We start from the raw sequence: 24,570 nt of genomic DNA on the forward strand, positions 1-24,570 counted from the left end.
TTTCTGCTTCCTGTCTCCTCCTGTGAGACAGGGTGGGAGACGGCAGTGGTGGCCGAAATGTGGTTTATATTAAGTCACAACATAGAGGCCAGAAGCCAGGAAGCCAGAAGGACCCATTAGAATGGCTTAAATGCAAACTGGTACAGTCACTCTGGAAAACAGTATGGAGGTTCCTCAAAAAGTTAAAAATAGAACTACCATGGACCCAGCAATTGCACTAGTAGGTATTTATCCTAAGAATACAAAAATAGTGATTCAAAAGGGTACATGCACCCCAATATTTATAACAGCAATGTCCACAATAGTCAAAATATGGAAAAAGCCCAGATGTCCATCCACAGATTAATGGATAAAGAAGATATGGTGTATATATACCATGAAATATTACTCATCCGTTTTAAAGAATGAAATCTTGCCATTTGCAACCATGTTGATGGAACAAGAGAGTATTATGCTAAGCAAAATTAGTCAGAGAAAGACAAATACCTTATGATTTTACTCATGTGGAACTTAAGAAATAAAAACAGATGAACACAGAGGAAGGGAAGGAAAAATAAGACGAAAACAGAGAGGGAGGCAAACCATAACAGACTTAACTACAGGAAACAAACAGGGTCGCTGGAGGGGAAGTGGGTGGGGGAATGGGGTAATTGGGTGATGGGCATTAAGGAGGGCACTTGATGTAATGAGCACTGGGTGTTATATACAACTGATGAATCACTAAATTCTACCCCTGAAACTAATACTATACTATATGTGAACTAAATTGAATTTAAATAGGGCGGCTGGGTGGCTCAGTGGGTTAAGTGGCTGCCTTCCGCTCAGATCATGATCTCAGGGTCCTGGCATCAAGTCCCACATCTGGCTCCCTGCTCAGTGGGGAGTGTGCTTCTCCCTCTCTCTCCAATAAATAAAATCTTTAAAAATTTTTTAAAATTGAATTTAAATAAAAAATTAAAGTCTATTATTTTTTTTTTTTTTTAAAGAATGGCTTGAGAGTGAGTAGGAAGGACTCAAAGGTAAACTGGATTCCCGTTGCTCCTGGTAGCATGCCGGAGAGGAGAGTGAAAGACCCTCCCCAACGGTAACCCCGAGTTTTTGGCTTTGAAAAAGGTGCTTTTCTGCCCGGTGTTCCGAAGAGCAGGTGTGCGGCACGCGAGGCGGGGACCATCGCCACTCCTCAGCCCTAGGCTGACCCGCAGGTTTCCAGCCGCCCCTGCGGCCCCGGTCGAAGGGCGGACGCAAGGCCCCTCGGAGAGAGGGTGCCAAGAGCCAGGGCAGTGGTGGTGGTGGGGGGGGGGTCCCCGGAAAGCCGGCTCCAGCCCGCCCTCAGGGGCTGCCCCCTCCCCAGTCACGTGGTCTGGTGGGTGGGGACCGACATGAAGTTGCAGAAATCCTGAGCCTTCCCAACTCTGAAGTGCGCTGTGGACGCTGGGGCTCCCGGAGGGGCGCGGAGGTGGAAGTTTGCGCAGCCGAGCAACTGCGCGGAGGGAGGGATTTGGAGCATGGCGCAGCTGGCGGTGATCCCGGGGTCGGCCACGGCGTGGCCAGGTGAGCGTGAGTCGGGGGCGGCGGCTGGGGTGAGAGAGGCTGCTCCACCGTGGGGCCACCCACACCCTATCCCGGCTCAGGGGATGCAGGGCACCCACAACGGGAGAGGGCGGTTGGGTAAAGCGGGCCTGGTAGACCCTCGGCGCTCTGAGTCAGTCCAGCCAGCGTCACCCCTCTTTGCGGGTCCTTCCCTTCACGGAGGCGGCGCGGAGACCCACAGCGGCCGCGAACGCCGGGTAGCCGCGCGCTCGGTGGGGGCGCTGTGCTGGCCCCGCCCCTCCGCGCGCGCACTGGCTGCTCCCCGTGACGTCACGCTCGGCTATAAAATGCTCGGCGCGCGGCTCTCGCGGAGCTGGAGGAGCTCGAGGCTGAGGGCGGCCGGCGAGCGGGGAGCGACCGGGGACGCTGGGCCGGGGGCGCTTCAGCGATGTTTTACTCAGGGCTCCTCAGCGAGGGCGGCCGCAAGGAGACGGACATGCGGGAAGCGGCGTCGCTGCGACAGCAGCGCCGGATGAAACAGGCCGTGCAGTTCATTCATAAGGACTCCGCCGACCTGCTGCCCTTGGACGGCCTCAAGAAGCTGGGCTCGTCCAAGGACACGGTGAGCCCCCGCGGCCGCGCCCTCCTCGGGATGCCCGTGCGCGGTGGCCGGTCACCTTCGCGCCGTGCGGCTCCCGGGCCCGGCCCTTGGCCGCTTTCACTGAGTCACCGGCCAGGCCCCTGCTCCCGCCCCCTCCTGCCGCTGTCTCGCTATTGCTGTTTTGAATTCCTCTCCATCCAGCATCTCCCTGCTTCGCTTTCCCTGGGATTCCGTCGTAGCTTTACCAGCTCGCGCTGTCTTCCGCTCTGCCTCTTCCCTTCGTGCCTCTGTCCTCTCAAGTAGGAGACCCTGCCCTGCCGTCTGGCCCTCTGATTGCCTTTCCTTCCCGTTATTCTTCCTCGTAGTACCGAATTTGATTGCATGATTGAGCCTCGCCTGGCCAGGCTGCTTGGCGGGTCCAGTGACCCAGACAGAGGTGACTCCTAATGGGTGTGGGAAGGAGAGGAAGAGGTGGGAAAGGCGGAGGGGTGTTTCTTGGCAGTCACCATCCCAGATGATTTTGTTAAATCCATTTCCCCCTATGCAAAATCTACTTCTCGGTTTGATTTTGGGCTTATCTGCCTTAACCTTCCATGCTGAGGGGGGAGAGAGAGAAAGGGTCGAATGTGAGGGTTTCTTGAACCCCAGACATCTGTTCATCAATCTCATCCCTCCCCCTACTCTACCCCCACCCGCAAAGAGTGGCTAGAGAGAGGAAGCCAGGTTGCTCCATCTCACTGACCAGCTATCGTCTGGAGCTGGAGCTGGTGCAGGCTTTTTTCTGGCAGGGTCGTTCTTCGCCTTAAGAAGGAGAAACTTCAAGACTGGAGGTCTGGGTTCAAAGACCATGCTGTCCTCTACAGGAGGGGGTTGGGTGGTTCAGGGTCACTAGTTTAAAGAATTGTATTAGACTGTCATCCTTAAGTCACTGTAGTGGTACTGGGTCAAATACATGTTTAGCTTTGTGGTTTTATCTGAAGTTTTCTTTTCTTTTTCTTTTTTTTAAAGATTTATTTATTTGAGAGAGAGAGAGAGAGCACGAGAGCAGGGGGGAGGGACAGAGGGGGAGAGAGAGAGAGAATCCTCAAGCGAACTCCCTGCTGAGCATGGAGCCCGACACAGGCTCCATTCCAGGACCTTGAGATCATGACCTGAGCTGAAATTAACAGGCAGCTTCTTAACCACCTAAGCCACCCAGGTGCCCCTATCTGGAGTCTTCTTGTAGTTTTCTTGAATTTCACAATCACTTTATTCATCTGGGCAATAACTTGTGAAGCATTAGTTAAATGTCTTTTAAATGAGGTAGGTGCTCTGTACAATTTTTTCAGCATTTTTTGAGATTTTGGAATATTTAATTTGGCAGGGAAAGAAAGGTGTAACCTGGTTCACTGAAATTGCCATTTCAAGCCCCAGATGACTATGAAGAACTTCTGAATCCACTTGCTTTTTAAAAAACATCTCTAATGACACACAGATACTAATATCAGATTTGCCCTCCTCCATTGTGATAAAAAATAATTTTAGTTATTTTTGAGGAGGGGATGGCTACCCAGTTATTTTGCTGTTTTGTTTTGTTTTGTTTCGTTTTCCAAAGGTAGTCTTCCTGCAAAAGCCACAGGATAGTCAATCTAATTTATGCTCACTCAGAGTGGTGAGTGACTGAAGTACACTCCTAGAAAAGAGAACTCTCTTTCTTCCCTTCTTTCAATTTAAAGCAGTCTAGATTCATTTAGCGAACCAGGTCTAAGTTTTCTTACCTTCAACCCAAAATAATCATAGTTCCTAGAAGCCTCAGGAATGAATAAAGAGGGAGTATTTAGGAAAAGAAGTAAATGTGGAATGTTTTTCTTCCCCATATGCTGGATTGGTTGTCCTGGGCTGTCAGAGTGCCCTGGCCCTGAGAAACTACCACTCCATCCTTCTGCTTAGCACTCCTTATATTACTTCATCCTATGTAAGAAGAATTCCATCTGCTTTTCTGACTCCAGTCTGTGTCGGTTGAACCACACGGGAGCTTATAACATAAAACATAGCCAGTAGCCTGGAATGAGGAAGCATCCTTAAGAAGAAAGTTATTGCCATAGATATGATGCACAGCAGTTTACTGTGAGACCCTGAATTAGGGTTCACACTTTCTCTCCCTCCCCCCCACCTCCATCCACACCATTGCCATGGACTTGATATCCCTTTCTCACTGTTCTCACACCCTTAATGTGTGAAGGATTGCACAGAAGAGCTAGAACGGGTCACAGAAACCAAGGCAGATTGAGGTAGGGAAAGGAAAGTTGTGAGTACTGGGGTGAGGTGCCATGATTAAGCTCTCTTAGAACTGATGTTGCTGCATCAGTACAGTCTAAGAAATAACCTTTTAAGTACCCTTTTGCTTCAATCATGGATACATCTGGTGGTATAGACCAGTGTTGACTCAACTTCCTCTCACCAAATTGAAATTCTGAGGATGCCAAAACTGAATAGGTCTGTAGTACAAACTAAATAGAAGAGGGAAAATGGAGTGGATGGCACCAGAAGGAGATAGGGGAAAGGACAAATTAGGTGTTTGTTGTTGCTGATGGTACAGAAATAGAGGACAAATTAGTTTTGAGTCTGGGGTTTGTGCCAGTGGAGGAGACTGTGGGTTGTTTTCTTTACACTAGTGACCTAAATTAGAATTATACTCCTGGGTTTGTGATTTATCTACTTTTACCATGCTGTTTCTGTAACATTCACTATTTGATACCAGTCTGCTAACTTTTTTTTTGGATTAGCAAAGAGCACCCATAGGCAATCAGATGTGGTCTTCTGTTTACCCCAGGGGGGGTGCATTTGTCCTATTTCTGTTTGTGTGTAGTTGGCTGCTACAAAGTCTAGTGAGGATAGTAATCTTGTTTTATATTTTATATTAAATTTGTTTATCTTTTCATTTTGTGATGGCTTTTTTTCTGTATTAGATTAAGAACCAAAATTAGAGATATGAGTAATATTCTATGATTTATTATTTTTTTAAAAGTTGATGAAGCTGGAGAAAAAAAATCTCCATTCTTGGAGTTTTGCCTCTTGTAATTTCTTTTGTCTTAGCTACCAGTTTCATAAATGTTCTTTTCATTGAGGTAGGGACTTTCGATTTTTAAAAACAGCCCCATCACTTTGGAAACATTGCCAAACTGCTTTCCTATAGAATTGGGTCAATTTATATCCCACCAGCAACGTGAGAGCCTCACTTCTTGGTATTATCTTTACCTCGTAAATACTGAACAGTATTATTGAAAAAGTTTTGCAGAAGTGAAAAGTGGTATTTTTGCTATAAAAAAAACAAACAACAACACAGTCCTGTCCCCAAAAAAACAAAAAACAAACCAGTCCTGTCATGGGGTAATAGATGCTGTCTTTCCTGTATGATAATATTACAGACCATCAGGCCATATCCTTAGTTGTCCAGCAATAGAGAGAGTGTTTTTCTTTCCTGTCTATGATTGATTCTGCTTATAGCCAAATGCTTCAGAAAAACTCACTAGAGGGGCGCCTGGGGGGCTCAGTCGTTGAGCGTCTGCCTTCAGCTCAGGTCGTGATCCCAGGGTCCTGGGATCGAGCCCCGCATTGGGCTCCCTGCTCCACGGGAAGCCTGCTTCTCCCTCTCCCACTCCTCCTGCTTGTGTTCCCTCTCTTGCTGTGTCTCTCTTTGTCAAATAAATAAATAAATCTTTAAAAAAAAAGAAAAGAAAAACTCACTAGCATTAGAAATGGAGGCCAGAGCAAGGATGATGGAACATAGCAAAACAAACTGACCATGAAATGACTAGCTCTGTACTCTGAGTATCTGATCTACCTGATCAGAATGCCGTAAGACATCCATAATGCTACAGGTTTTGAATCAGAGAACTTTGGAGCTTTAGAAGAGGAGCATGAAATACCGTTATAATACCAGGATCTGGTGCAAACTGAAGATTTCCAGAGCTGTGATTGTGTCCTAATTATAGGAAACATTATTTGAACACTTGCTGTGTTCAGGACACAGTGCTAGGTGCTCAGACCACAAAGAAGATAGCAAAGTTTCTTTCTACAAGAAGTTTATATAGATTAGGGGGAAGGACAGGTTAGATTAATTTATTCCACAAATATTTATTGAATGCTTATTACATGTCAGTCGGTACTCTAGGCATTAAAGATATGATAGTGAACCAAAATGGAGTTTCTGTCCTAATGGAACTTGTATTGTTGCAAGGGGAGAAGGCAGAAAATAAAAACAAGTAAATATATATCAAGTAGCAATAAGTGCTACGGAGAAGATGAATGAGGGTAAGGGGAATAGAGAGTACAGTGCCAGGGTAGGGTGGAGAGGAAACTTGTACTTTATAAAAGGTGGTCAGGGAGGGCCTCTCTGATAAGATTACATTTTAGGAGATACTGAAGGAAGTGAGAGAGCAAAATATCTTGGGAAAGAATGTTCTAGACAGAAGGAACAGAAAGTGCAGAGGCCTGAAGTGTCAGTGTACTTGATGTGATTGAAAAACTGTAAGAAGGTCATCGTGGCCAGAGCAAAATGAGCAAGGTGGTGATAGGAGATAACATCAGAGGGGTAGTGGGAGGCCAGACAACTCAGGACCTTATAGGTCATTGTACAGATAGTTGGCCTTTAATCTGTTATGGGAAACCAGTAGAAGACTTTGTGCAGAGGGGTAACATGACATGACTTATTTTATAAAAAGATTACTCAGCCTACTGTGTGGATTAGGCTGAAGAGGGGCAAGAGTAGAAGCAAGAAGACTGATTAGGAGCCTGTTACAGGGTAATCCAGGTGAAAGATGAAGGTGGTTCAGAGCAGTGTGATAGCAGTGAAAGGGACAAAGAAAGATCAGGTCCTGGATATATTTTGAAGGTAGAGCTGACAAGTTTAGTTGATAGATTACATTAAGGATCTGAAAGAAAGAGTAGTCAGAAGTGACCTTAAGGTTTTTGATCTAGCAATTGGAAGAATAAAGTTGCCATTTACTGAAATGGTTAAGACTACAGGAAGAGCAGATTAGGGATAAGGAATAAGAATCAGGAATTTGATTTTTGAATGAGTTAAGTTTGGAATATCTCTTAGTTAATGGAGTGTAGCTGTTGAGTAGACAGTTCCACAAGAAGATAAATAACACCACCAGGAAGTCTATGTTAGTTGCCAAGGTGTTACAGTCAATAAGCACTAGGGGAGTTCAGTGGAAGAAGTGATTATTCTGGCCTGATGTGACAATGGTGATGGAGATCAACATTTGATTACAGTTTCATCTTTTTATGGTGAGTCAACGACTATGAGATGTTATGGAGAGGAGGCTCCTTCCAGAGTGTGCCCTGTAGAACCTCAGAGTAAGAATTTTACAGATTTATCTGGTCTAATTCCTGACTGTGTGTGAATCCTTCCTATCAAAAATGCAGTCCACCATGGGCACCTGAGAAACCACTGTCTCAGACCAACCCACAAAGCAGATAACAATCAGGAACAAGGCTCTTCTCTTTGAAATAACATGTCAGTGGGTCACACAGAAGGTCTAGGGCAATATGACAGCCTGCCTTAGATAGATCCTCATGTGTTTTTGAGCAGCTGTAAACCCAGAGACAACTTGTCTATGTTTCCATGGGGTAGAATGGGTCACATGTTGTATATTCAACTAGTACACAGAGAAGAGAAGGCACAGATAATGGTGCTCTTTTAGATTTCCAAGACCTGATAGACCTATATATTAGACTTGAAATGAGAGTCAATCAGGAGTCCATGTTTATCTACAAACTTTAAATAAGGACTAAAATGGAATAGGATGATTTCATGCCCTTTTAGGAAAAAAAGGTGAATGGTAATCAGCTTCAATTTTAGGCTGAGCATGAGAATTTTAAATACATATATACACAGACATATACTTAGCAACATTTGAGTGCTTACTGTATACCTGACACAGTGTTAAATGCTCCATATGGACATCTCATTTAATCCTCACAGATGCCCTACAAAGTTCTTACTAACTTGAACTCAACTCTGTCTGACTCTAAAGCATATATTTTATTTTTTATTTTTATCTTAATTTAATTTAATTTATTGGTAGGTGGCAGGTTGAATAAGCAAAGGGAATTTACATATGGCTTGTCTTGGGCATCACTAAGATAAGTAGATCCCTGCACCTGCCCACCAAATTTTTAAAAGTTTATTGGGAGGACTTGACCAGGTTCACTTACGCATACCATGCAGGTGTTCTCAACACCATAGCACTGTCTCAAGGCTGTGTTCTTGGAGCAGCCTCTAGGAGTGGGAAAGAATAGAATTCACATTCCAAGGACAGGGGTGGGGGTAAGAGTCTTGGATGGTACAGTCCCAACTCATGGATCAACTAGTGGTCATGTCTTTTCCATGACCTTCCTCAACATCTTATAATAACAAAATAATCCTAATTCCTTTCTCCTACCCCTTGTGTCCTTGCTGTTATTAATTTCATTTCACCTATACATAAGAATATATTAGCATATACTGTATAAAAGCATTATATAAAAGCATATGTAATCAAATATATTATTGCTGTATTAATAATAATTTTGAAAAAACTGATTAAGAATAAGAAGAAGAGAAAAAAAGAATAAGAAGGAAAGGTTTTATTTTAGTTTCACTTATTGATTTTACAGAGGTGTTTCTGTTATAGAGATCCAGGTTTCTGACTTATATCCTTTTCCTTCTTTCTAAAAAAACTTCTCTAATATTTCTTGCAAGGCACATCACTAGCAACAAATTTCCTCAATTTTTGTTTTTCTGAGACAGTCTTTATTTCTTCACTTTTGAAGGGTAATTTGGCAGGTACAGATTTTGAGGTTGGTGGGGTTTTTCTCTCAACAGTTTATTTTTATTTTTATTTATTTAATTTTAATTTTTTATTTGAATATAGTTGACACTATTGTTACATTGGTATCAGGTATACAACATCGTGATTTAACTTCTCTATAGGTTTTGCTATGCTCACCACAAGTGTAGCTACCATTTGTCACCATACAGTGCTATTACAGTATCATTTTTTGCCTTTTCTTCCCATGATATATTCATTCCATAACTGGAAGCCTGTATCTTCTACTTCCCTTCACCCATTTTGCTCACCCCTCCCACCCCCTTCCCTCTGGCAACCATCAGTTTGTTCTGTGTATTTATAGGTCTAATTCTGTAAAGCATATATTTTAAACACTACTCTAAGCAAGGGTTGGCAAACTTTTTTTGTAAAGGACCAGAGAGTAACTATTTTCAGCTCTTCAGTCCAAACCGTCTCTATTTCAACTACTCAACTCTGCTATCATAGTGCAAAAGCAGCCACAGACAGTAAATGAGTGGGGTTGGTTGTGTTTCAATAAACCTTTATTTGTAAAAATAGGCATCAGGCTGGATTTGGCTTGTGGACTGTATTTGCTAACCCCTATTTCTAAGTGGTTCTGGCTGTGGTTCTATTGCTAGCTAGAAACCTTAGGTTTCTCTTCTGGGAGTAAATGCTACAAAGAAGGTAGACTTATGTCGTTTCCCCAATTTTCCAGTCTGGTCTATTCTGTGGACCGCAAAATTCCATTAGTTTGATTCTGTCTGGGTTCAGTGCAGATAGGTAAAGGGATTGAGAAAGTGGCCTTAGAAGTTCTTGCTCAAATCATGATTTTGTGGCATTCTCACAGTACAGTCTACTTCCTCTCACCTCACTTCCCACGCTACAGCCTGATTAGAAGAGTTATTTAAGCATATTGGGTGCCAGATTGAGGAACCTCAGCTATTTCTACCCAGAATACAGCACTGCCCACAGAGCCCATTTCCTTCAGAAACTCCTGATGATAATGAAGGCAGCACATTTGAATTTGCTGCTAAGGTTTAGATGCCTAAACCCTGGTTAGGGTTTAGCAGTGACATTTCAGGAACAGTAGAGAACCAGGGACTGCTTAGGTTAGTAGTTACCTTGTTGAGGTAAAGCATAAAGCAAGATCCATGTCAGGAGGATGACTTGAGAATTATGTCCCGAAGATTACCAGAGTGCCTGTTGCACCTTTCTAGCTAATTACTAATGTGTATTTTGAAGGACATCAGGAAAATAGAAGACAGTTCTTGGAAAGCCAGTATTTCAATAAACATAAAGATAAACCACTTAAGTAAATTTACAAAGCAATAGTCAAGGAGTGGGAAAGTAAGTAGTACAGATTATATAATATGTAAGTATTGAAGGGATTCTGAAAGAAAGAACTAGATGATGTTAATCAAGAAAGGCTTTTTGAAGAAGAGTAGAGATTTGTTCGATCGGTACTATATCAAGAGCTAAGGATATAGCTGTGATCAAAGACAATTAAGGTCCCTGCCCTTGTGGAATTAACAATCTAGTGGGGGAGTGAAATAGTAAACAAGTAAATAAGGAAACTAATTTATAATTACTATGAAAGAAATAGTGGGATATGTTAATAACTAAAGTGGTGGGGTACCCACTTTAAATAGTAGGGAGGATATCTTTGATGAAGTGACATTTGAGCTGAGACTTGAAAGATGAGAGCAAGCTAACTATTTGAAGTGTTAGTGGGAGAACATTTCAGACAGAGGGAATAGCAAGTGCAAAGGCATTGGAATGGGAAAGTTTTTGAGCAAGGAGGTGTGGATGAATAAAGGGAATGTGGCATGTATATGGTATATAGATAGAGGTTGGAGAAATGGACAGGGATCAGATGATGCAGAACCATATAGGCCATGGTAAGAAGTTTGAATTTTGTTCAAAGAACAACAGGAAGCCATTGAAGAGCTTTGAGTAAGGGAATGTATTATCTAACTTATATTTTTTAAAAACTCACCCTGGTTGCTATGTAGAGAGAATGAATTGGAAGAAGGGTGAAAAGAGGCAGAAAACAAGTTAGGAGTTTTTTGTAGTTCAGATAAGAAATGATGAGCCAAGAAATATACATATATGGAGGCAACCTAGGTGTCCATCTATGGATGAATGGACAAAGAAAAAAAATATATATATGTTCAGCCATATACATATATATTCAGCCATAAAAAATTAAATCTTGCCATTTGTGACAACATGGATGACCATGAGGGTATTATGCTAAGTGAAATAAGTCAGAGAAGGACAGATATCATATGATCTCATTTATATGTGGAATCTAAAAAACAAAACAAAACAAAAACAAAACAACCAAGCTCATAGATACAGAGAACAGATTGGTGGTTGCTGGAGGGCATGGGGGTGAAATGGATGAAGGTGGTCAAATTGTACAAACTTCTAGTTATAAAAAATAAGTCATGGGGATATCATGCATAGCATAATGACTGTAGTTAATTATAGTGTACTGCATATTTGAAAGTTGATAAGAGGGTAGATCTTAAAAGTCCTCATTAAAAGAAAAAAAATTTGTAACTGTATGGTTATGGATGTTAACTAGACTTATTGTGAACATTTTGTAGTGTATATAAATATGAAATCATTATGTCATATACCTGTAACTAATATAATGTATGTATAATGTAATGGTACCTCAATCTTTAAAAATTTTTAAAATAATTGTACCTCAAATTTTTTAAATTTTTTTAAAAAATTGCATTATTTAAAATAAAACTTAGAGGAAAAGTTACATTGCATTTTTTTTAAAGATTTTATTTATTTATTTGAGAGAGAGCACGAGCAGGGGGTGGGGAGAGGGAGAAGCAGGCTCCCCCACCAGCAGGGAGGCCGATGCCGTGGGACTCGAAATCAGGACCCTGGGTTCCTGACCTGAGCCAAAGACAGACGCTTAACCAACTGAGCCACCCAGGTGTCCCTACATTGTATTTTTAAGGTCTAACAAACTTGAAACTTTTCTGTAAGTATACAAGAATAAAAGTGATGGTGGCTTCGATCAGACTGGAGGTAAAGATGAGGAGAAGTAGATCAATTCTAGATATGTTTTAGAGGAAACAACAGCAGTACTTTGGGAGGGAGGGTTAGGGAAAGAAAAGAATCAAGAATGGGTAGGTGTTGGGATGCCTGGATGGCTCAGTTGGTTAAACGTCTGCCTTCAGCTCTGGTCATGAACCCAGGGTCCTGGGATCGAGTACCGCATTGGGCTTCCTGCCCAGGAGGGAGGCTGCTCCCTTTGCCTGCCGCTCCCCCTGCTTGTGCTTGCTCTCTCTCTGACAAATAAATCTTATTAAAAAAAAAAAAAAGAATGGATGGGTGTATGGTGGTGCCATTTTACAAGTTGGTGGAAGGGGAATGATCCAGAATGTTAAAAAGTGAACAGGGCTTTGGAGCTTAAACTTATTTTATTACTGATGAAGAAAGCGAGGCTTGAGAAAAGTAATGCCTAGCCAGAGTAGCGATTTGCCCAAGGTAGTATGTGACAACTGGACATTTTGCTGAAATTAGATAGACTTTAGGCTCCCTGCTCAGCAGGGAACCTCCTTCTCCCTCTGCCTCTCCCCTTGCTTGTGTGCACACTCTCTCTCTGTCAAATAAATAAATAAAATCTTAAAAAAAATAGAAAGACTTCATGGAGGAATAAAGATAAGATTGGGAAGGAAGATGAGCGGTAGTTAGTGGAAGATCTTAAATGTTAAATTGAAGATTTTGTGTTCGATATAGCTGGCCAGAGAACCACTGTAGGGTAAGGAGACCATGAAAGTAATCTTTTAGGAGATTGCTTGAATTTAGCAATAACGGTAGAAATGGAGAGAGAAATATAAGGTGTTAAAGAGGCAGAGTTTCATTCACCAAGATAGGGAATAAGGGAGAAAGTGCAGGTTTTGTGGGAAAGATCAGTGGGACAAGTTAAGTATGAAAGTACCTGTGGAATGTCTAAGTAGAAAGTTCAAAGTGGCAGTTGGATCTATGTGTCTGAAACTCAAAAGTGAGGTCTGGGCATGAGATAGGGTCATCATCATAAAGATAGTAATTTATGCAATGAAAGTGGATAAGCTTGCTTTGAAAGGATATGTACAATGAGAAAAGGACCAAAGACCGAGCGATGATTTGAGAAATGAGCAGAGGCAAAGGAACCAGTAAAAGAGGTGGCCATTAGACAGAAAGGTGGTTTTAGAAGCCAGTGGAGGAGAGTGTCAAGAAAAATGGAATGTTGAGTTTTACTGTAGCATTGTTTCTAATCACAGACATGTGGAAACAATCTAAATGTCCATTAGTAGTTAAATTGAGGTACATTTGTACCACAAACTCAAATGTCTGCAGAGGATGTGCTGTTTTAAAATGCAGAAAGTAGTGGGTTAAATGGGTGATAGGTATTAAGGAGGGTACCTGTTGTGATGAACACGGGGTGTTATATGTAAGTGATGAATCACTAAATTCTACACCTGAAACCAATTTTACCATATATGTTCGATAACTAGAATTTAAATAAAAACTTGAAAATAAAATGCAGAAAGTAGGGCAGATGTAAGAAAATAGGTACCAAGAAAGAGGTAAGAAATAGGGTGAACTGGCATTATACCTGCCTAAGTTACATTGTATGTACACACACACACACACACACACACACACATTTTGGTCTTTGCATGAGTTGGCCGACACTGTTGGATAGCTAAATCATCACCCATTCTCAGCCGTTTTCTACCTGCCTGACTGCTCTATAGAAATTAGAAAAGCTGGATTCTCACCCAACCCCCTTTTTAGTTAAGACTGGCCATGAGAATTCTGACCAAGAAAGATATAGGAAAAATACTGAGGCAATTTCTGGGAAAGCTTTTGCTTTCCTGATAAAAGGGATAGATGGCACATAGTCCCTTCCTCCTTCCTCCTACATGTAGATGTAATACCTGGAGCTGGGGCACCCATCATATGACCATGAGGGGATATCCAAGAGTACAGAGACAGTGGCCCTGAAATTGTTAAACTGCTGAATTATTGCCAGCATCTGCCTACCTCCGACTTCTTGTTGTATGAGAAAAAAATACACCTCCATTTAAGCCATTGTAAGTTGGTTTTTCTTGTGGCTGAACACTTTCCTAATATATGGGGTATATTTTTTCATTTAATATTTTTATTAAAAATACATGTATATTGTTCTCAAGGCCTGCTACACTTCCTATATCCTAGACTTTTCCTTCAGGGCCATTCTCAGAATGTCCTTTGTCTCTCCTCTATTGGATCCTTTATTCTTGAACCCTATGATTTTTTCTTTGTTCATTGGTTTCCCTCATTTCGGTGGAGCATATCCTTCAGTAGCTTCTTGGGGATGACTCAAGCTTCCTGAGTCTTGATTTATAGTTTGGCTAGGTTAAGGAATTATGCACTGTCAGATTTTTAAAAAAAGTATTATTCCATTGTCTTTTACCTTCCATTATTACCATTGAATTGTCCTATGCCATTCTGGTTCCTAATCCTTTGTATTTGGATCATCTTTTTCTCCTTGGAAGCTTTTGGAATCTCTGTCACTCATAATATTCCAGAAATTCATAGTGATGTGAAATCTTGTTGTGGATCTTTTTTTCTTTCATTATATGAGGATCTGTGTGGGTTTTTTCAATCCTTAAACCCATATCCTTCAGCTCTGGCTTCGTGTGGCACTCTGTCCTCGTCCTTAGCTGTTCTAGAAATCTGACAGTACATAATTTCTAAGCTTAGACAAACTATTAACCAACCAGAGTCTTTTGAGTTACTATTTCAAAAAGAATAAACTTTTGGCATACTTCCCAGTTGTCTGGGTCAAGTGAGAGTTTTATGCAGGCTTTATACTAATCTATTTCCCACCCTCTAACCATAGAAGTTCTAATACCTCTAACTCCTCAGCCTTTTCAGAGTTTTAGTTTGAATAGGAAAATTGCTTTTACAGCTAGACCACAAAATATGTAATAGCTCAAACATGATAGTTTATTTTTTCTTAAGTAACAGTACTAGTAGAAAGGTCAGCAAGACAGCCCTCTTCCATGTGGTCACTCAGGGACCCAGGCTTACAGTGGCTCTTCTGTCTTCAACACGTGACCTCCGAGAAGGTTACCCCAAGGGTCATCTCCATTCTAATCAGTTAGAAGAGGAAAAGAATGGAGGAGTGTGCACAGGACATTTTTATGGGTCAGGTCTAAAAGTGGTATATGTCACTTCTCACATTCCGTTTGCTAGAAGTCAGTCCTCTGGCCATGCCTAACTGCAAAGAAGGCTGGGAAACATAATCTGGGTATTTATACAGTAAGAATAGGAGAACATGGATTTTGGTAAACAACTGGCAGTCTCTGCCACTCTAGCATGGTGTGAAGCACTTAGCTTTTTTTACTCTTAGGTCAGTTACCACTTTTCTGTTTGCTTCTCAGATTCCAAAATTTTGTCTCTCTTTTTTGCTATTGTTTCCTTTATTGTTCTTTTTGCTTTTGTATGTTTAGGCCTTATTCCTTGATTATGATTTTAGTGAAATTTTGGTTGGGAGCAGAGGTAAATGTGCAGTTACACTGTCATTTAAAACATGTAGGCATAATAAAATGACCACAGAAAAATATTCCTGAGGTTCATATGGGTTTATCAGCTGTGAATTTTCAACTCCTGAACTATACTATCAATACTTTTAGTTGTAAAAATGGACAAAGAGAATTATAGGTACTGACATAGAAAAATGTCTTTCGTATATAAATAAAAATAGAAAATTTTAGAACAGTGTTACAGTATATGATTGTGTTTTTGTATATGTTTGTACTAAAAGTTTTGGAAGGATATACTTCTAAATTTAAGGGTGGTTATTTGAAGGGAGTAGGACTGAGAAAAGGTTGAGAGGTTGGGAGGCTTTCTGTTTTGATATTATATACTTCAGTGATACTTGAATTTTTTCACTGAGCATGTATTGTGTTTGAAACTTTTGTTTACTGAAGAAAAGAACAAATACAGGAATTGTCAGCAGGGTCAAATGCCCTAGAGAAGTCAAGGAAAATGAAGGCTGAAAAATATCTACCAGATTTGGAAAGTAGATTTTATTGATGTGGGATCAGAAGTAATCTCAGTGAAGGATATCAGGAAATTTTTGGCTTCTTTAAAAATAGACCATTTAAGACAAGGGTGTAATTAGGGGAGGATATAGAGCTGAGGAGGCAGGGTCTGAGGTTGTGTGTTTTTTCCCCAATATATGAGAACTTTGAGTATGTTTTATAACCTGAGGAGGAGGGGTTCACTAGGGAAGGAGGAAAATTCAGAAGAGCGATGACTTCAAGGAAAATAATTTTGGATTTTTCCTCATTTGCCTCATCTGTCCAGTGATGATTAGACTCCTTTGAAAGATTAGGAGTAGTGAGGTAAAGCCATGTTCAGCAAGACTGATGTAGAAGGAAAGCCCCAAATTTTCAGTGAGGAGGGCTTTCATTTATTAGCCTTTGAAGTCCTTTCTAATCTTCAGTTCTACAAATTCAGCTTACAGTTGTACAAATTCAGTTGATTCTGCGGAGCATGGACTTGACAGAAGGAGACACCCTGCTTTAATATGACTTGAGCTAGGAATCCAGGCTTATTAGTGAGAGAGATAAGAATGAAGAATTTGTTTCTTTTGAGGAGCAAATCATTCTCCAAGGAAATCTGACAGAGTTAGCACTTCCTCTAGCTCCTTATCAAGTTAAGAAGCTCTCAGTTTCTTTTAAGTGCCTCTCTCTCTCTCTCCTTTTCCCAAGGATACTAATTTAGAATCTGCCTTGCCAAGAATCAGTGTATTTTGGGAATCCATTTCTTCACCTCACCAGGGTTACAGTGAGTCATGGCTCTGACTCCATTCTTCCTCAGAAATTGTAAGGTGGTAGATATCATTATCTTACCCCGTTCTGCCCCGTTTCCTGGGAAAATTCTAGGTTCTCAGCTTCTAAGAGTGATTTTCTTCCCCCTAAAATTGAGAGGCATCTGGTATGTGTTACATAGAAATTTGGAGTCTTTCCTTTGAGAGATTTTAAATATTATTGTAAACTGAGAATAAGATGCTTGTGTATAGAAATTCCTTAGGTCAAATGAGTCCTTATCATGAGGTAACATTTTCTAGAGGCCACTTTGGGTAAAAAGAGCAGAGCATGGATATGGCTGTCCTGTGAACTCTCTAAGTTCTGTCCAAGAGCAGACTTGAATTCACATTCCTCATTTGCCTCCCAACATTAGGTATCCTGACATAGATATAAGGTCTAAGTAAGTTTCCTGTTTCTTGGTAAGTCTCTGCCCCTTTTACACTCCCACTTTTTGGCCCGTGGGAGAGAGGGAGAATGGCTAACAAGAATATGGCAAGAGTTGCCTTATGCTTCTTGAGGTCCAGAGGATGTTAGTAAGGATTATTCCTGTGGGTTCTGCCAGGTTCCAAAGATTGTCTCCTGAGAGGATTGCTCAGCAGGTATGAACTCCTCTCTTCCCACCCCAACCACCCCATGGGCTACTCAGCCCACAGGAGAGTCAGGCCACCAAGGTATTTGCAGACTAGGTCCAAAAGCTGAGACGGTAAGGGAGTAAAACTTGAAATAGAAGTAGGCAGAGCTTCTGACAGCCAGTACTGGGTAGGTTTCTTTGGCCTGTGAGAGAACAAGCTGCCTCTTCTACAAGTTACCTGGGAGGATACATTTATTCCACATAGACTAGGGCCACTTTTCTCCTGAAATGCCTGTGTCAGGGGAGGAAAGGCAGCAGGCCTAGGGAATCTGAATCCTAGAGTCCCTCGGTTCTCGTGAGCCATGGAATGATCGCTGGCCCTAGCCACATTCCCTGCTGTCCCACCTTGATCTTTCACTCATCCAAGGTGACCTATTAGAAATCGATTTATATAGTACCTGCTCTGATAATACCAATGAAGTCTGGGCTTGAAGGAAAAATAAATAAGAAGCAAAGGTGGAGCTCAGTTATGTGAGGCTTCTTTATTATTTCTGTGGTACCTCGGGGACAATGGGAAAAGGGGGAAACGACCTGTCACTAAGGATCTTCTGCTTTCTATTCCTCAAGCAACCTCATAACATTCTGCAGAGGCGCCTCATGGAAACCAATCTGTCTAAACTTCGAAGTAGTCGTGTCCCTTGGGCCTCCAAGACCAACAAACTGAATCAGGCTAAGTCTGAGGGACTAAAGAAGTCTGACGATGATGACATGATTTTGGTTTCTTGCCAGGTAATGTTCTGAGAATAGTTTTTCCAGGGTTTTCTGGAGAGTAGGATGTGGGCCCATTGTGATTCCCATAGTGGGGCCCTCTCCTACAAAGTGTATAGAGCATGGGTCTTATCATAGAATTCATAAGTGAGTTTTACAGGAAGTATATGTAATATTTTTATGCATGTGCATCTTTATGGGAGAAAGGACAAAAGCTTTCATCAGATTTGCAAAAGGGTGTGTGATACACACACACACACACACGAGCGTGCGCACATTTAAGAGCTACTTAGTATATAGAATTAAATACTGCAAATCCTTAGGGATCCTTTGTCAGCTCTAGATTCAGCAGGAAAAAAGGCTCCTAAAAGGAGACTCAGCAGTGGTTAAAGATGAGACATTACCAACCCATAATTGTGAGATGCTCTCCAGCCCTGCCTTTCAGGTGGCATCTGCTGCTTGCTCCCTTCCCTTTTGCTTCTCAGGCTCCTGCTGAACAGTATGTTTCCTTTCCACAGTGTGCTGGAAAGGATGTGAAAGCCTTGGTTGACACAGGCTGTCAATATAATCTCATCTCTTCAGCCTGTGTGGATAGACTGGGGTAAGTAGCCACTTGTGCTGGGTGGGAGTCAGGTGCTTATGCACTCTTTGCCTGAATCTGTTTTGGGGTTAGAGATGGTGAGGGTCTCTACCAAGGTTCCAAGAGAAGTATGCAGAGTTCAAATATCAGCTGAATTCTCAGGCACCTAGGAGAAATCAGCAAGCCAGGCAAGCATCAGGTTTTCCATTAACTCCCACCAATTAAGTTCTGAGCGAAGACCTTTGGGCTCTGGAATGAGAGAGTGTGAGATCCTTGGCTCATAGTTAGCCATGCCCTGATCCTGATATATGCCCTGCAAAGACAACAAATTAGAAGGAGCAGTCCTGTTGGTATATCCCAGATGAGTAAAAGCAGGGATGTGGTTGGTCTTAGCTTACTCAGGGTCCTTCTGGAGGCCACACTGCCTGTCCCAAGAAGCATCAGTCAGAACTTAGAATAGGACTGCTATTGGGGTGCCTGGGTGGCTCAGTTGTTAAGTATCTGCCTTTGGCTCAGGTCATGATCCCAGGGTCCTGGGATCGAGCCCTGCATCGGGCTCCCTGCTCCGTGGGAAGACTGCTTCTCCCTCTCCCACCTCCCCTGCTTGTGTTCCCTCTCTCACTGTATCTCTATCTGTCAAATAAATAAATAAAATCTTAAAAAAAAAAAAGAATAGAACTGCTATTGCTGCTGGGCCTAAACCATTATAGGTTTGATTGACCAATAGTTTCTTAGTGCCTTTCCTCTTTGTAAAGAACATGTAAAATCAAATTTACTGCTGCCCCTGCTGGGGATTGAGTGTGAGGCAGATGCCTCAGATATTGAATGTCTTTGGTTCTTTAACAGCTAGAATTGAGTTCTTCCTCTTTTAGTCAGAGAAAGCCATTTTGTATCTCTCTTCCTTTTCGGTCAATTGGTACTTTCATGTCTTCTTCCTTCTCTTCCCTCCTAAGTACTAGATGAGCCCTAAGGTCTAGCCCAGAATTGGAAGGATCAACCCAATCTCCTTTTCCACTTTTCTAGCCCTAAGAACAACAAATCATTCCCTAGCTTAATCTCTGTATCGAAACAATCACTATGACAGATATAATGGTTCATTCTAAGCTGCTTTCAAGATGTTCATACTCTGAGGTAGGACTTGAACAAGGCTTGATTTGTATAATTGGTGACCTCTGCTACCTGATCTGTTCCTTCTTGTTTCTACCCTGTCCTCACCCCTCACCACCACTGTGACTCTTTGAGGCTGGCTCTACGGGTTTTGTACATTGCTATTTAGGCTTGTGGGAGGAGTCCAGGACACAAGTGCTCTTGTGGGAAGAATCCTGAGCTTTTTTATGTGGTGAAGAGATGAGATAAAGTACAACATGATGGTTCCAGAAAGACTAATAATGTCCTGGTGCATAATTAGGCAGCAGTCTGCCGTGGTTCCAGAGGAATTAATAACCATCTGTAAAACTGCAATTATTTTTCTTTTGGATGAGCTGTAACACTAAAAGAGAGGAAATGGAGTAAAGCAGAAATATTGGCACAGAAAGTCCATAATTAAGTTTTTATCCACCAACCCATGATAGCTTGGGTGCTGGCTGTTCCAATCTGCTTATATAACTGTGTGAAACCTGGGTGCTATTCCTTTCCTTCCTCCCGTGCAGAGACACGTTAAATTAATAAAGACTTTCCCCATGATATTCCTTGCTGATATCAATATCAATATCAGTATCAGTGCACTTATCAAGTAAGTACCAGCCTCCACTAATATAGCTGAAGACTAACTGATGAGGATAAACTGAAATAGAAAAGGCAAAGAGAAAATTAGACACTGAACAAAAAGCATCTTCTAAAATTAGGACAAACTCCTGCCCTTTTTGACATCTTTTACCCACAGAGGGGTAAAAAGACGTGTTAACTAAATTGCCTTGCATATAGATGGGGATGTTAGGATGCAGGATAGGATTTTCTGAGTGTATCAACTTTCATTTTTTACCAGTACAGATAGTGACATGGCTTTTTGAGAATAGGAGCTGAATCTTTTCGTTTTTTTATATCCCCTGGCATATGTAGGACAAAGTTCTGAAACAAGTATAGGCTGGCTAGCACATTTTTTGGCAAATTAATCCCAGGAAATCCCTAGAAAAGACCAATGGGTGTCATAAGGTAGACATTATCAGATTCCATCAGAAACCTCTGCCAAGAGGATTCTGATATCTCCCTCTCTGGTGCAGACTCAAGGAGCATGTCAGATCTCACAAGCATGAAGGAGAGAAGCTTTCTCTACCCCGGCATCTGAAAGTAGTGGGCCATATTGAACACCTGGTGATCACACTGGGCTCCCTCCGCCTGGACTGTCCAGCAGCTGTGGTTGGTGAGTAGAATTGAGAACTGGACCTATGGACCCCTATTGTAAACCCCCTCTCTACTTCCACCAGACCCTCATAAGATCTCATGCCTGTATATATTGACTTCAAAATCCCAGGTTTCCATTTTTCTGTACTATAGACTTGTCCCAATTTTTACTCTCCAAAGTACCAGATTCAAGACATGTTGAGCACTAAGAAAAGGGAGTGTGTAATTCAGGATAAAAAAAATGTAAGGGGTAAGAAACATTTTTGTGTGCCAGTGAAAGTGGCTCCTGAGAGCTTTCCCTGAGCTAGTTGGAGGTAGAGGGCAAGATCCCCTTACTCCTTCACCATAAATCGCTTGATAACTTTCCCCCACTCTTATATTTCCCCTTTTGTACTCTACTCTAGACTACTCAAGGTTCCTGGGTTTTATCTAAAGGCCTTTGTCCTTTCGAGTTTAGAAGACCTACCTAGGTTTGAATCTTGGCTCTATTACCTTTGAACTATAATGATCTGGGAAAATTACTTAATATAATAGATGCTCAACAGATGTTTATTGGATGGATGGATGGATGGATGGATGGATGGATGGATGGATGGATGGAAGATTAGATGGAACCCAATGGTGATAAGGCTGACTTCTAAACTAACATAGCAATAGTTGGAACTTAATTTTTTTTTTTTTTTAGAGGACAATGAGAAAAACTTGTCCCTTGGTCTCCAGACTCTCCGATCCCTTAAGGTAGGATTGATTCTACTTGCCCTTTGATTCTTACTCTCTGAGGCAGGGGTCCTCTTACATGTCCCATTGACAGTGGGATCACTGACAGTGACCAGTGATTCTCCTTTGTTTTTAGTGCATCATAAATTTGGATAAGCACCGGCTGATCATGGGGAAGACAGACAAGGAAGAAATCCCTTTTGTGGAGACAGTTTCCTTGAATGAAGACAAGTAAGTGCCCAAATGGGTCAGGTCAAGTAAAATCCATTTGTCATTAAGTGGAGGGGTTCTCACACAGGATATTGGGTTCTGTCCTGCCTTTATCCTTCAGTCTTACCACAAGTATACCCATCCCCAACCCCTAGAGTTCACCATCCTAAAAAACTCTCTAGCCCACATTCCAGAATAAGTAGTGATGATACTGCACAGAGTGGTGGGGAAAATAAGTAGCTTTTAAACTAAAATTGTACTTGCCTTCAACCTAACTTCTTTGGATTTGGTATCATTTCTTCTATTTCTTTCTCATTTCAGCACTTCAGAAGCATAACTACAGACTGCAGCATGTCTGCACATATGCACACATACCAGGTTGACAGATTGAGAAAACTGGGTTTGAACAAATGCAGTAGCAACTTGCTGTGGACCAAGTCCTTCCCTCTAATAGAAGCTCCAGGGGCTCCTTCCCACCCAGTCCTCTTAGTCCATGCTTAGAGATCTTATCTGGTTATAGCCATTGTTTTTTACTCCTCTGATCACTTAATTTATAGACCTTTTGACACTGCCAGGTCTCACTTGTGGCCTACTTCTCTGCTTTCAGGAATTTGCTTTTATTAGTCCAGTATAGGGGCTGCCAGGTTCTGTTTCTCCATAGATACACTTACTTCTTTTCCTATAGCTAAAATATATGATAAACAGGAACCTGACCTTTACCTCCTTTCAGTTGTTCCAAAGAGGTGCAAGATACCTATGTCTCAGAATTAGAATTTCTTCTAATTCATTCATTGATTTCTCAAAAATAACTTTATCTGAAAGAGCCCAGAGAGATCATCTAGTCCAACTTTTTCATTTATAGGTCCAGAGAGGCAAATTAATTGTCTAAGCTGTTAATACTAAGTCAGTGGCAGAGGAACCTAGAACTCAGACTTGACAAGCCAAGGCTATGTTCATTCTCCCATGCTGCCTCTTTTGTCTTCAGGCCTTGAGAGGAGGATGAAGAGGTAAGGGCTTTAAAAAGGCAAGGTAGGGGAAAAATCTGCTTTGGGGTTGGATGCCAGGAGGATCTGGGTAGCCCTTTCTCCTGTGTGCTAAGTCCACTAAAAGTCTCTGCCCCAAATGGTCACATTTAGGACCTTATTTTGGTGCCTAAAAGCTGAGGGTACAAAAATGAGTGAGGTGACCTCTCACCTTGAAATTCTTGGAGAGGAGGAGAGGGAAGGAACCACAGACAGAAGAACATTAATCACTTTCTGAGATGGAATTGAAGGCTTTGGTAAATAATCTGGGAATCATTATTAGACATTGATACCCTCAAGATCTAGTCAGTATTTCTGGCCAGACTGTTACTTGTCTGCCACAGACTCAAGTAGCTGGGGTCAGAAATAGGGAAAGGAGATGAAAAAAATCCAAGCACACCCAGAATAGAAGGAAGTACTGGGTAGAATCAGTTGGTGGGAAGTCCTACCTATGGAAACCTTTCTGGGGTGGAGGTCAGGAATGAAATTTCCAGACAGGGAACTGAAGGTTGGGAAACTCTTCAGCCTTGTTCTGCTTCAAGGAAAGAGGCAGGGCAAGAGCTGACAATGTTAAGGGCAACTTTTTCTGGCTGCCCAATGTCTGCTGACCCTTCTCAAAATGTTGGAGATCACAGGGGTGTCTCAAAGCTTTTTTGTTGGGTTGTCAGTTTAGGCACACAGATACCTGTAATGAAATCTCCCTTTCAATTTGGTCATAGAAGTACATGGAGAAGTCAGAAAAATAATCAGCTGTGAATATCTTTTTAAGAGATTTCCAAGTCTGCCCTTGGTTCATAGCAGTAGTTTCCAGAGCATTTAATGGATCCCACTTTGAATTTTGCCAGGTCCCAGCAACAATCTCGTCAAGTGTTCAGCGACTTCCTCTATCAAATAACTCTTTGGAACTCTGAATGTTTTTAGACTTACAGAAGTTCCCTAAAGACTAGGAACTTAGTGACCCTCATTTGAACAGCTAGGCAGCTGGGTCTGGGTCATCCCCAGACCTCCTTATCGGCCTTCAGCACCCCCTCCAAATTCACCCCATTTTTGCCTGGGCAGGGCGGGGGGGGTGGTCTGTGCCTTTCCGTTGAGGCCTCTCCACTCTCCTCCTCTACCTATCATGGCACCACTTTGGCCTGCTCCTTATCCTAAGACTGAGTTGAAATACTTCACCCCTTCCTCCCCAGGTTGAAAATTCCACTCCAAGCCTTGACTCTTGGCCACAGGTGAGGCATGTTGGAAGTTCCTTGGCCTGGCTTATCCTTATTTGGATTCCCTGTGGACCGGGTGAGGCCAGGAATTCTTAGGTGTTGGAAAGATGTGACTAATTCTGGCCCTTTGAGTTCATGATTCTGTGGCATCAGAGGGATGATCAGATGGCCTTTAGTGATTTTTCTGGGTTCTGAGAATCAGTCACTGACTTGCCAGTTTTAGAATAGAAATAGTTGGGGTGATCTGAGCTTAGGGTATCATAATATCAGTGCAGTCAGATCATTTGAATTCCCTAGCCAAATAATTGTACTTTAAACCTCAGGC

The 24,570-nt window shown here is 42.0% G+C and overlaps 1 protein-coding gene across 3 annotated transcripts; it reads left to right on the forward strand.

Moving 5' to 3' along the window:
* Window positions 1-1,411: 1,411 nt before the first annotated feature.
* On the forward strand, window positions 1,412-23,780 carry NRIP3 (nuclear receptor interacting protein 3). 3 transcript variants are annotated; one of them, XM_025848629.2, is made up of 8 exons: window positions 1,412-1,551; window positions 1,992-2,152; window positions 18,025-18,186; window positions 18,684-18,766; window positions 20,965-21,104; window positions 21,771-21,823; window positions 21,939-22,033; window positions 22,334-23,780. In XM_025848629.2, exons 1-8 carry the CDS (start codon window positions 1,506-1,508, stop codon window positions 22,347-22,349), a joined length of 756 nt encoding a protein of 251 aa, XP_025704414.1. In that variant the 5' UTR covers window positions 1,412-1,505; the 3' UTR covers window positions 22,350-23,780. The 3 variants fall into 3 exon arrangements, with proteins under 3 accessions (XP_025704414.1, XP_025704416.1, XP_025704415.1); XM_025848631.2 differs by lacking the exon at window positions 18,025-18,186; XM_025848630.2 differs by lacking the exon at window positions 1,412-1,551 and having other exon boundaries at window positions 1,919-2,152.
* Window positions 23,781-24,570: the final 790 nt, after the last annotated feature.

This window comes from Callorhinus ursinus, unplaced genomic scaffold (assembly GCF_003265705.2).
Source record: "Callorhinus ursinus isolate GAN/ISIS: 27379988/994484 unplaced genomic scaffold, GSC_fseal_2.0 scaffold49, whole genome shotgun sequence".
Classification (NCBI taxonomy): domain Eukaryota; kingdom Metazoa; phylum Chordata; class Mammalia; order Carnivora; family Otariidae; genus Callorhinus; species Callorhinus ursinus.

Bases quoted from the DNA above. Each gene is read 5' to 3' on its own strand.
- NRIP3 (XM_025848629.2), top strand. From the start codon at position 1,506: ATGGCGCAGCTGGCGGTGATCCCGGGGTCGGCCACGGCGTGGCCAG. The intron at 21,105-21,770 runs GTGAGTAGAATT...TTTTTTTTTTAG, and splicing joins CTGTCCAGCAGCTGTGGTTG to AGGACAATGAGAAAAACTTG. The intron at 21,824-21,938 runs GTAGGATTGATT...CTTTGTTTTTAG, and splicing joins AGACTCTCCGATCCCTTAAG to TGCATCATAAATTTGGATAA.